Source organism: Polyodon spathula, chromosome 4 (assembly GCF_017654505.1).
Source record: "Polyodon spathula isolate WHYD16114869_AA chromosome 4, ASM1765450v1, whole genome shotgun sequence".
In the NCBI taxonomy this organism is placed as follows: Eukaryota; Metazoa; Chordata; class Actinopteri; order Acipenseriformes; family Polyodontidae; genus Polyodon; species Polyodon spathula.
In genome coordinates, this window is record NC_054537.1 from 82,154,082 (window position 1) to 82,166,691 (window position 12,610).

General features: G+C 35.6%; 1 protein-coding gene across 1 annotated transcript in view; it reads left to right on the forward strand.

Annotated features, from left to right (window-relative positions):
- Nucleotides 1-11,299, forward strand: part of stk3 (serine/threonine kinase 3 (STE20 homolog, yeast)) — a 99,510-nt gene extending 88,211 nt beyond the window's left edge. Inside the window, exon 11 of the mRNA XM_041248743.1 lies at nucleotides 9,514-11,299. Coding sequence (XP_041104677.1) covers nucleotides 9,514-9,672 — 159 coding nt within the window. The 3' untranslated portion in view covers nucleotides 9,673-11,299. The remainder of the gene's footprint in view (nucleotides 1-9,513) is intronic.
- Nucleotides 11,300-12,610: the final 1,311 nt, after the last annotated feature.

Consider the following 12,610-nt stretch of genomic DNA (forward strand, 5'->3'; position numbering starts at 1 on the left):
GGTACACAGACCACAGGTTGAAAAACACTGCATTAGAGGGTAGCTTGTAATTTGCCAATCCACTGTACCTACAACTACGGATATCTTATAAACCATTTCAGCTAGCAACCTAATTTTCAGTGTGATGAAAACGTCTCAGGCAAAATCTAACGACACACTTCAATATGACTTGTAACCTAAGATGACACGTTGTTAAAGGTCACACCCTTTACTTTTTATTTACTAACAATTTCATAAAATAATTATAAATATATAATTATATTATAATTGCCAATATATAAAATAATTATAATTTCTAGTTTCTCCAACCCTTCTATTATACCCATATGTAAAAATACAGAGTCATTTGTTCTCCTAAAACCTGCCTGCTCCAGTGAAGTGAACTCAGAAGGAAGAAGCAGAATTTGATAGCTCATTGCCTGCAGGGATGTGATTTAAGTCTAACAGTCGAAGGACAGCAGTGGTATAAGATGAGAACAAGATGGAAATAGGATTTATTTATTGCATCTGAACACATGGCAGGACAGCAAGGCAGGGCAGCTCCACTGTCAGAATCATCGTTGATGTGTCATTCGGATTCTGATCAATTGCTGTACAGGAGTGAAAATGAGACCATTGCTTGATCCAAATGAGTAGTTTGATCCTTATGTAATGAAGTTCATGTGTGATTGACTAAGCTTACAACAAAACCTAGAATGGCTTAACCTGTCCTTGTTATACAATTCAGTCATTGTAGGATCAGGTGTTTCATCTCCTTGAAGTCATGCCTCATGAACAGTTGAATAATTCAGTCATTTATTTCACAAAATATTCTTCCATTTATCTTGGAGGAAAATAATTTCAACTAGTTTAATATACATACCCTTCAAAACCAGGGATTATTATATATGCCTATAAATTAAACAGTATGAAAGAAAAGCAGTGAAAATAATACAATCCAAAACCAAAAATCCTTTCATTGTATTTGATAAGCAGTTTAATTTCAACCGGTGACACCCAGTGACTCATTTCTCACTCTAACAAGATAATTAGTAAAGAAGTATTAGGTGCACCATACTTTGTTGCCATAGGTTTTTATGATGTACGTTTTAGTAGACTCGCTGTATGTGATTCCAAAAACAGTCAGTTTATAGCATGCTATGACTGTAGCAGTATTTTTCCTGGGGAAAAAAAATCTCTTTACCCTGTCCTTTTTTTATTTTGACTAGGCTTTACAACAAGCTTCCAAGTGCCGCACCAGTCGTTATGTGGTAATTAAGGAGGGTTTATGCTAATATTTTCGTATGGCATGCATCATAATAGCATACCAATAAATAAACATGCATTGCATCAAAAAGGGTATTTGCAAGGATTTTGTATGATTTTAGAATGATACTACAGAAACTTTCCAATTTGACTTATGTAATCGTGGCCATCTGAGATTACAGCAAATGGAGCATTGAATTTTACACATTTTGACTAATGGAACAATGTTAATCTTACCAAATGTAGAAAAGTATAGTTCGCTGACATTTAAAATTCTACAAAAATAACGTTCCAGTCAGGGTACAAACAGTGGTTGTAAATGCAGCCATTGAGAATGCTATGCTACATAAAATACTTTTTTTATTATTTTTTATTATTAATAAATTACAGCAGTTTGTAAAAAAACATTTTACTTATCCAATTGTTTTATCAATTCAATAGACTTTAATTGAATTGTACTGGCAATCAATTATTAGTAAAAGGAATTCAACTACAACAAGTACTGCTACTGCTTTGTGAACTGTCTGTTTATAAGACAAGGAAGCGTAAGTGTCTTTTACTGCCAAGCCTGGTTCAGGACCATAGTCTGGTCTCGGGGTCATTAGAGCACACACATGCCACTGTCCACTGCCGATATTCTGGTCTTTTTCAATTGCAAGATCTGAATGGAGTGCTCTGCACCATTTCCTTTGATTTAGTTTTTAGACCTAAATTTAATTTACGTCCCTTTTTAAATCGCTTTTTCATTATATTTAGTTAAATATCCATCCTTGTTAGCAGCCTCTGTCTAAGAGTGATAAATATTTTTTTTCCAACTGCCCTTGTTTTTAACCTCTATCCGTATGTGACAAGGTGGGTGTTGTACAAGAAAAAAATTACAATTTAGTGCCAGTTAATTTAAAAGCTAAAATCTACAGCCAGTTGCTGCTCCTTTCTGCTGCTTTAGATAAGTTTTTCACTGTGCGATGCAACTCTTTGCCACTGAACCCGACATCTCTGAGAAACCGGGTTGTAGAGTGTGCCACAAATCCTCGACAACCCACCTCCACTAGGTAAACCCGGACTCTCCATCCTCGCTGTTCTACTGCTAGTTGAGCATCCTCTCATACGCCTCTTCCACAGCATCCTCCCGTGACACTGTTAACTCTACCAGATGAAAAAGGTGTGCTGATTTCAAGACAATGTCTGGTTGAAGGTTAGTGGTGGCAATCTCAGGTGGAAAAATAAGCCGTTGACCAACATCTGGCAGCATTTTCCAGTCTCTAGCAGCTTCCAGTTGTCCTGGGCTTAGGCTTGGTTTTAACACCCATTCTTGGTGGTTGCTGTCGTGTATGGAGGAATATTGTCTTTTGTGTGTAATGCTTTGATGGGACTGATGGCAACTTATTGGTCAGGCTACGCTTTTCTTCCAATGCTAAGGCCAAACATCGCAGCACCTGGTCTTGCCTTACCCTGTCAAAATGTGCTTTAATGTTGCAGGTGATGAACACAAAGGACATGAGGGATCCTCACCCATCCAGAGGTTTAGGTTCTATGGTGATGGGAGAATATCATATGTTGATCTGATGAGGAAACTAGTCCTGCTCTGTTCCATTGTCCATAGGAATGCCAGCAAATCTTGCGTTGTTCCACACTCTCCCATCTCATCCATTCTCCCTGCTTGGCCTGGGAAATGGCCTTTACACACATAATTTAATTAACAGACTATCTTTCTTATGTGGTTTCCTGAACTGTAAAAGACAATAAAACTGTGTCTATTAGCATTTGTACAAAACCCTCTAGAACTATAGTCAACCCTTTCTTTTCTTTAAATTTCACTTGGCAATGTGTGCACACCCCTCCAGATGATTTCACTGTCTCTCTACACCTATTCATCATTTCTGTGTGAATCCATCAAGGTTATTTTCAGAACTCAAACATGAGCTGGGGCTTTGGGTATTGTTGTCATTGCTAATTGTCACAGTTATAATACTGTGCAGCTCATGTGTGAATGTTTTAAAGTCAGCGGATTCTAAGTATTTTTTCGAAACAAATACATTTTAGTTTTTTTGGTGTTCATTTTTTGATATGAGCATGTGTTCTGGAAAACTAGATTTCTAAGTACCAGGCTTCGTGGAGCACCAACATCACTCTGTGGCATTCATGCTGCACCAGACAGATAAATATAAAGAAAGAATTTTGCAGCACTTGTTAAGGTAGGTAATATCCAATCTGGAATACTTATGGAGTTTTCTCTTAATCTTGTCATAAAGGAGAGGTTTAATGCTCTAACCACGGTCCTGCAGACCCACTGTGTCTACTGGCTTTCATTCCAAGCTCTCAGTTACTTAATTAGACCCTTAATTTAACTGATAATTTGCTTAATTAGATTTTAATTGTTTTCAGATGCAGATTTCAAGTTAGCTATAACATTTTATAAGTAACTTGAACTCTGCAGCTGTTTTAAGAGCTGAAAATAATCAAAAAGGTCTAATTTTAAGCCCATTATCATTTCAGTTAATTGTCCAGTTAAGTAATTGAAAGCTCAGTTGGAACAAAGCAGCAAAATTCATGGGTCCCCAGGACCGGGGTTGAAAACCACTGCTCTAATTCGTGTTTTGATCATTTGTGCTCAAGGAGCACAAGTTTTAAGACTCCGCAGGGAAGCTTAAACTAATGATGAGAATGAGTCATATTTCTGGATCTTGCTCAAGCTGGTTTTAGAGTCCTCTTCCACATAGATTGGATTTGGAGGTAGGAGTTTTGGCCCCCTGGGGAGGAGAAGAAACCGAAGTTGAGAAGCTGATATCTATTGCCAGTTAACCCTAGACATGGACATGCTGCTGAACCAATATCAATGTAATGTACATATGCACTGTTCTATGTTGGTATTGTATTAAGACAGTGGTGTTTTTAAGAGGAATATGAAATGGATAAAGCATTCAGTAATCTGTTAAAATAACACATGTACAGTAGAACCTAAGATACAAACACCTTGGTAATGGAGTTTGTTCGTAAGTCTCAAATGTCCATAACGCAGAAAATTAGTTTTCAATGATTTTAACAAGTGTGTACACCTGCTATCTACAACCTCAATCTGGTGAATAATATAAGGGTACAACACGGTAATGCAGTACACATATTGCTATGATTTAAAGGCTTTAAAAGCACTCCAGGTAAACCTGCATATTCCCATTGCTAAGGATAATACCACTGGCAAGTTTTTAAAAATATTTTCAATGTTTTCTTTCAATTGCGTTTCCGAGTTCTTACCATTTCTGTAAGTTAACATTGCACTTTTTAAAACCGGATTCTGGTTACATTGTAGATATGGTTGAGTGATTTGAATACTTCCAGTTAAGTGGGGTGTTCAATTGACTGGCCAGTTTGTAAGTTTGTGCATCAGGTGCATCATCCACACTCTTGCGACGTGCATCTTTTTTGGAAAGTTGTACAGCCTTTCCTCATGTGTCTGCGACCTGAAATCGCATTGGGTCGGGTAATGTGGAAAAAATGTCAGCTGCATGGTCAGAGTGAAGCTGCACAGTTTCTATAGCTATCCGCGCCTGACGTATTGCATTCATCTGCGACAGAAGCATGAACCAGCTCTTACTCTGAGGTTCTACTGTAGCCTGCTGAGGATCTTTGGAAGTGCCTGGAATCATTCCTCATGATTTATGATTTCTTGGACCATGGTGCATTACCTTGTCATCATGTTATAGTGTAATTAATATTTTTATGTTCTGCATTTTAAAAGTTTATGTGCTGCATTTACTGATCAGTTGTTCCCAGTTAAATGATATTTTGACAGACGAGTGTAATCAGCAGCTTCTGTTGAGTGATCATTATATATACTATACATTTGGGATAATACTGTTTTCCTTTGGGAAAGATATAATTTACAGTAAGGCTGCACTTAATTCAGTCCAATTTTCTCGCCAAATCCATTTTATTTATTTATGTATTTATTTCTCTCTTTGGTCACTTTCATGCATAATTTAATGTGCATTTTTTAAATGCATTAGGAGTTTATTTCTGCTCCTTAAATTTGTATTTTTTATATTGTACTTGTTTGAGATTTCAGTGATTGTCTCTCATGGTCATGCTGTTGATGTAATGAAACCTCTTAAGGTTATTGATCAGCTTGTTACTGATGACAGTAGCTTCCAGTTAGACTTTGTGATTAATTAAGCCTGTGTGATTGATTACTTGTGATCCCTAACACACTGCAAAACTAAACTGATGCAAATCCCTTGGTAACTGATGCTGTTAGTTGTTGTGTTGAATGGGACTGCATGTTATTGTTAATATTGCCCTTTAATCCTGTACTGCCCCCTTAAAACTGGCAGCTAGATCAATTTGCCTTTTTATGTAAAATGTAGGCATATATACTCTGTTAAAACAATTAGCAAAATGATTTAAGCTCTGTATAGATGTTATGGTCTCTGTACCATATGTTTGGATGTTTAGACTGGACAATTGGATAGTTCTAATTTCTAGAAATGGTCCGTTGAATTTGTGTTGAAGAAATCCCATGCATTGCTGCTGTCTAGTGCACAATATGTTTCGTGTTTAGGCAAGACGGTTTTCTAAAGTATGTTGCCAGTACAGAGAGATGCATCTGGTGCTGTGTTCATGAGCTGTTGAACACAAGTGACCAATGCAAGCCATGGAGTTCTGTATTAGAATGAATAAGTAGGTCTACATTAGAACTTTGCAAATTATTTTTTATTCACATATCAAAGGTAAATAAACATAATTTGTTTTAAACTTTTACTCGAGTGTTTGCTAAGAGATTTTTCTTCTAGATTTCACTTTTCTTTTTGTTAAGTGTCTTGGAATGGCTTGCCAGGAAAGGTGCTTTATAAATACAATTTGATTTGATTTAAACATGGCAGTGTATCCAGTTCAACAATGCTGGTGCTTTCATTGAAATGAGTGGCACATTATAGGAACAGAAAACCAGTATTTGTTGCAAGAGGGAGCGTGATATGGATACACCAAGAGCACTTATTTTTTCTTCTGCCCAGTTGCTCTATGATCCATGGTAGGCCTATAGGATTAAATATTAACTCAGTAATAGGGTTAAAAAATATAACACTGAGACACAAACTTAATTCATTTTGTTGTAAACTTTGCAGGGTGAGATTTTATGGACTCAATACATACACTCTGCTCTTAGTTGAGTAATATATTGTGTGTATACTATACAAGCATGCAGTAATGAGAACTTGGACATACTTTTTAAGGAAAGTCAGGGCACGTGAAATGTGCTTTTACAGACGAGTATAAGGGTAAGGGTACAAGCCTCTGGAGGGAAAAGAGCAGGTTAAAAGGTTAAAAATAATAATTACAAATAATCTTAATACAGGTACCGAATATATTGCCTGATAGATAGTTTTCTAATGGTCATTATAAATGTAAATTTGATAATAAAAAAAACAGGTCCACAGTTAATCTAAATGGGTATTGACTTCAGAAGTATGGTAGATTGATTGATTGCACTTGCATGTTATGAATTTGTAATAAGCGTGACATTTAGCACGGTAGACGTTTTTTACTTAGAATAAGCCGTTGTATTGGTTAATGTTACAAATGCGTGATCAAGTGTTTATTCCCAAATATATTCCAGGTACTGTTATTTAAAACTTTTAACTGCTACAACTTAAATCTTGTGCTGATGTTGAAAAAAGGGTTTTGGTCACAGGAATTACAGTAGGAACTCCATCATATTTTAGATGAGTGCATTTTAAATGATCCTGTTAAAGTGAATAGTCAACTGCAGGCATGTCGGTTACATTAACTGTTTTATAATGCATGTTAAGTTCTGCATGAGACACTCTGACCTACAGGTTTAAATATGAAGCAGCCGACTAGATAGATTATGTGACAAGTTAATTGTTTTTGTTTGTGTTGGCTTTTTACATTTTTAAATAGATAGCATTATCATTTAATTGAAGGTAAGGAAGATTTGAAAAAACTTTGACATTGATGTACTTTAACCACACTATAGAAAATTAAATAATGATGCTTTAATAAGTAACAAACTAAACTGAGCCGACAGAAGACATAAGGAGTCGGAAGTCATATATGTAACAAATCCATTATTTACAATAGTTTTCAAACTGACAAACTGCCTGTTATGAGTTCGGCAGCTACAAAGTTTTTATATCGCAGTGGTTAGATGGTTTTATTAATGCCAAAAATAAATAATTCGCTTCTGAAACAAGTTGGCCTAAATGTGGACTTCAGTTTTGTTAACTGAATGGGGAGTGGTTCTTTTGCTCCTCATCATACATTGTATTTTTCTGACTAATATTTTAGCATAACCTTTTCAGGGTATTGGCTTGTGAAGAAATGTAGGCATTCATCATCCTTTTTTATTATGGTATTTGTAGCCTGATCAAGATATATTCTCTAATGTCCAGTTTAACTGCTGTGGTTGGGCATTGTACAAGGTTATTATTTTATTTAATTATTTTATTAATTGCTTCCACAGTCTTGCTATCATGTTTATCATTGTCATTTTTTAAAATTTAGATTGATTATGTCATGAACTGTCTCTTCTTACTTAATGAAATTCCCCCATGTCATTCTGGGGAGAATTTGAGGCTGAAACTTTGATACATACAGTATAATGGATTACATATAATTATATATATATATATATATATATATATATATATATATATATATATATATATATATATATATATATATAATGAGGATCCAACTTTTGAGTAATAACACTGTTAGAGCATATCTTAAAGAACCAAACTAGCAGAGAGATTTAATATCATCCCCAGTGTTTCAGATTAAGAAATGTTATCCGTTTTTTGTATTGTGGTTTTTACAGTGCATCTTTTTTATATATGTGCAGAAAGGCCTTTCATGGTCTTGGACCACCTTATCTTCAAGATATGTTGACTCCATATGTCCCTGGTCGCTCCCTGAGATCGGAAAATGCTAATCTTCTGACAGTCCCTAAAATTTGTTTGAACTCTGTCGGAGCCAGGGCATTTAGTTACACTGCCTCATCTTTGGAACTTGCTCCCGATTCATATCAGGAATGCTAGCACAATTTAATCTTTTAAATCCTGTTTGAAAACGTATTTGTTTGGGCCTGTTTATTTGTAGCTGGATTATATATTAGACACAGGTGTTTTTTATATTTCTTTTGTAAAGCGCCCTGGAATGCTTGCATGAAGAGCACTGTTTGTGTTGTAAGTGACATCTGTGGTGGTGTTGTTGTTTTTGTTGTTGTAGTAGTGTCATCATCCGTAAAACAACCCAGCATAAAAAACCTGTTGTCCTATTTCTGGATTAATATTCTTACCCCTTCTTTATAGTTTTATATTTATTTACACAGAATTATACAGAAAAAACCCCACAACATTGTTTGAACCAACTGCTGAATCACAGTGAAGCCAGTTTATTACTCCCCTTAATGCATTTAAAATGATACTGTATGTTTTGTGTATTTTCTTATCAGTTTCATTTAAAAGGGAATCCTTTACTGGTGTTTTCTTTTTCTGTTTACATTATTTTGTATCTTATTAATAACTGAAAATTGTCTAAATTAAAACAAAGCATTCATTGAGTACTGGTTATATGCTCATCCTGTAATTCATGACCACATGGGATCTTTCATAGATGATGGATGACCTCCTCTGTTACAACTCGAGCTACATCTTTCTTGACACTACATTAATTCATCTTTTAAAAATTGCTTTACGAATTTGAACCTGGTGTTTTATTTACAAAAACATCTTTAATTCTGCTTTGAATATATTGTTAGGAGGATCATTTTTATTGGTATTTAATGGAAAACAGATTAAGACTTTCTGGTGAAATAATAATGTAAAAAAAAAAAAAAATAAAAAAAAAAAAAAAATAAACACATGAAGAAAAGCATAAAAAACATAAGGGTCTTGAGAAAGAAAGTGGAGTTTCAGTTTACATAACTACCCCAGTTTCTTATATTAAATATTTTGTAAGATGGTTGTCATGAAGCAGTGCCTAGTTGCAATTGATTGGCAATAGAATATGCAACCTTTCGTCTCGTGGTTCAGCACCAATAAGAAAAGGATCACGAGTCATTTGATCTGGCGTCTGTTGAAGGAGTAACTGTCAAATGAGATTGCCTGGTATTAGCTCAGTTCTTGCTGTAGATTTTTGACCAAATCACAAGTGGCGCTGTCATTATAAGCGTTTCATTGCATTGTTGTGAACTCTGATTGAGTTCTCTCTCTCTCTCTCTCTCTCTCTCTCTCCTGCCCCCTATTCTAGTTGAAGAACCTGAGTTTTGAAGAGCTGCAGATGAGACTGACCGCCCTGGACCCCATGATGGAGCGAGAGATCGAGGAGCTGCGCCAGCGATACACAGCAAAGCGACAGCCCATCCTGGATGCCATGGACACCAAGAAGCGCAGGCAGCAGAATTTCTAAAGGATGCCCCAGACTTTCCTGTCCTACAGACTGCAAATGCAGAATGTGTGCTGGCTACCTTAAGACACAGATCATTTGTATTAGAGGGCGCCACTAAAGCAGCCATTTCTATTTCCAACCATCTTAATTATCAACACTATACGGACAGTAGAAAATGTTAAGTTGTGCTTAAAATGTATTTAAATGGAGGTTTGACTAAGATGCAAGATTCTGGGCATTCTTATGTTTTGTTTTGTTTTTTTGTTTGTTTTGTTACTGTTGACCATCTTTCACTACTTTTTGGTAACGCATTGCAGAACAGTGGGATTCCCAGAGACACACAGAAGTTCAAGCCAAAGACAATTGTCTAGGAAACCTGTTGCACTAGCAACAGCATATTAAGATTGGGTGCCTTTTTTTAGACTTTTTAGACTCTTTGTTTTTGTATACTGCTTTTACTAGTTGGCACTGCAGCACTCCTCCATTCAGGTAACAAACATTGGGGGGGAAAAGGCCAGATTGTGGAATGTTAGCTTAAAAGGGTAATAACCAAGGCTTCTGTATAAATAATAATTTTCTAATAATAACTTTCATTCACGCAACAACTTTTTGGTATTAAACTTTTCTAGCTGAATCGCAATATGGAGCAAAACATTGATGACATCGTTGACAGTCTACATATTGAATCCAGCAGGTGTGGGAGTCTTGAGTGATGACAGAAGCATCAGGAATTAACACCCACCTGAGTTGCTGAATCTCAAAACGTCTACCAATAGAGGATTCAGGCTCTACTTGTAGACTGTTGGCAACAATACCATAACATCTCATTCCTCTAATAAACGGGTTGACATTGCTTTTTATTTTAAATTTGAATGCAGGTTAAATTGATTGCAGAGCAATTCCCATGTACTCTCCCACTGTCTTTGTATCCTGTGGGGTTGTGGTGTTTTACATTTCGTGCACACTAGTGATTGACCAAATCGGAGGGAACTATCCTATTCCAATGCCCAGTACATCAGTCGAGGCTCATACTCAATTGTATTGCATCCTTGAAATGCAGATATTTGGACCTGCCTTTTGCTTTTTGAAGTTGTAAATAAGTAAAATCTGTGGTTGCTTTGTTACAGCTAGTTAGTCTAATCTGACTGCTGTACTGCAGGTATTGGTTGGTTTCATTTAGTTCCCTTATAAATTCTGCTGCTGTCAAGCTGTGAATAATATTTATTTTAAATGTTTTTGCTGTGACTATGTGGAACTGTTGCTCGTCAATTGGTTATTATATCCCATCGGGTTAGCCACTAATTTTTATATCTAAAGTGAAAAGTTAAATCTGAATCAATTAGTTTAGCTCCAAGATAATTTAAGGATATAGCTAACCTGGGGAACAGAAAAAATGACAGGGCACTGGCCAGAATGTTATGAGAATGAGAGTTAAGAATGCTTTTCAAGTCTCAATTTTTATTACCACTTTTACAAACAAATAGGGCAACAATAGTGTGTAATGGATTTAGAAATAGGATAATTAGCTCCTGCCATGACCAATTGGTATGTTGAACATGCAGTCACAGTAACTGTTATAAGTTTATTTCTGTAATTCGTGTATGTTTCCTATGTGTTGTCTGTTAAATAAATTGTTATTTTAAAATTGTTTGCTGAAGCATGTCTTAATAACCGCTTTGTAATGGATGCCTGTGTGCTTTATGAGTACGACCTTTAGTATTTGTTTTAAGCCAGTAACTTTCAAACATTATTTATGATGTAAATACATTTGGAGAAAAACAAAAAAAATATATAATTACAAACTCAGAACTAGCTATTTGTGTTCTTAAAAACAAAGTGATGTATGGAATATTTAAATGATTATTTCAAAATATTATTTTTATTTTATTCTAGGTCAGATATCCTGAAATCTTTTTCCTAAAATCTTTAAAATACTAATAATCTTTTAACCTGTATGTTTTAGTTTGAGTTCCTGAGTTTAACCAAACTATTAAGAAACAACTTGGGTAAACTAACCATATATTATTCCTGGTTTAAAAGGCATGTCGTATGCTGACAGGCTAAAATAATTCAATCTATTCAGTCTTGAACAAAGAAGACTACGTGACGATCTGACTTGAGCATTCAGAATTCTAAAAGGCATTGATAATGTCGACCCAGGGGACTTTTTCGACCTGAGAAAAGAAACAAGGACCATAGGTCACAAATGGAGATTAGACAAAGGGGCATTAAAAACAGAAAATAGGAGGCACTTTTTTTACACAGAGAATTTTGGGAGTTTGGAACCAACTCCCCAGTAATGTCGTTGAAGCTGACGCCCTGGGATCGTTCAAGAAGCTGCTTGATGAGATTCTGGGATCAATAAGCTACTAACAACCAAACGAGCAAGAATGACCTCCTCTCATTTGTAACCGTTCTTATGTTCTTAATAAAAAAAGTACCTTTTGAAAGTTGCTATTGGAGTGGTGGTTGAATCACTGCCATTGGTTATCAGACATAATGCTGCATCTACTTCCAAGGCAGGCTGCTGTTACAGATAGACTGGAGCTTCTTTTTCTTTAAAATAATAATAAAGAATAGAGTGCAGTTTAGGAATGTGTTTGAAAAGCAGTGAACAGGATTGTGTATTTTTGTTTTACCCATTTTATTTTTAGTATATATTCTAAGTATGTATTGGTATTGAATTTTCAGTTTGAAATTTTAAGTAACACTTAAAAAGAGACCAGGACTGTCAACCTGACCACTGTTTTATTACTACTGTATAGTATATTAGTCCATACAGTGGCAATTAAAAGACAAGGTGCTTATTGAAGTGATTGTCAGACTTTCTTTTCACAACAAAGGAATATCTATTCCAGTTGAGTTTTTAAGGTTATCGTATACCATTGTTAGTCAAGCTTGATTTCATTGGTTGTAGTTCTAACCTTGCAGTTGCCTCATGTATTGTTCAGGACTTTGT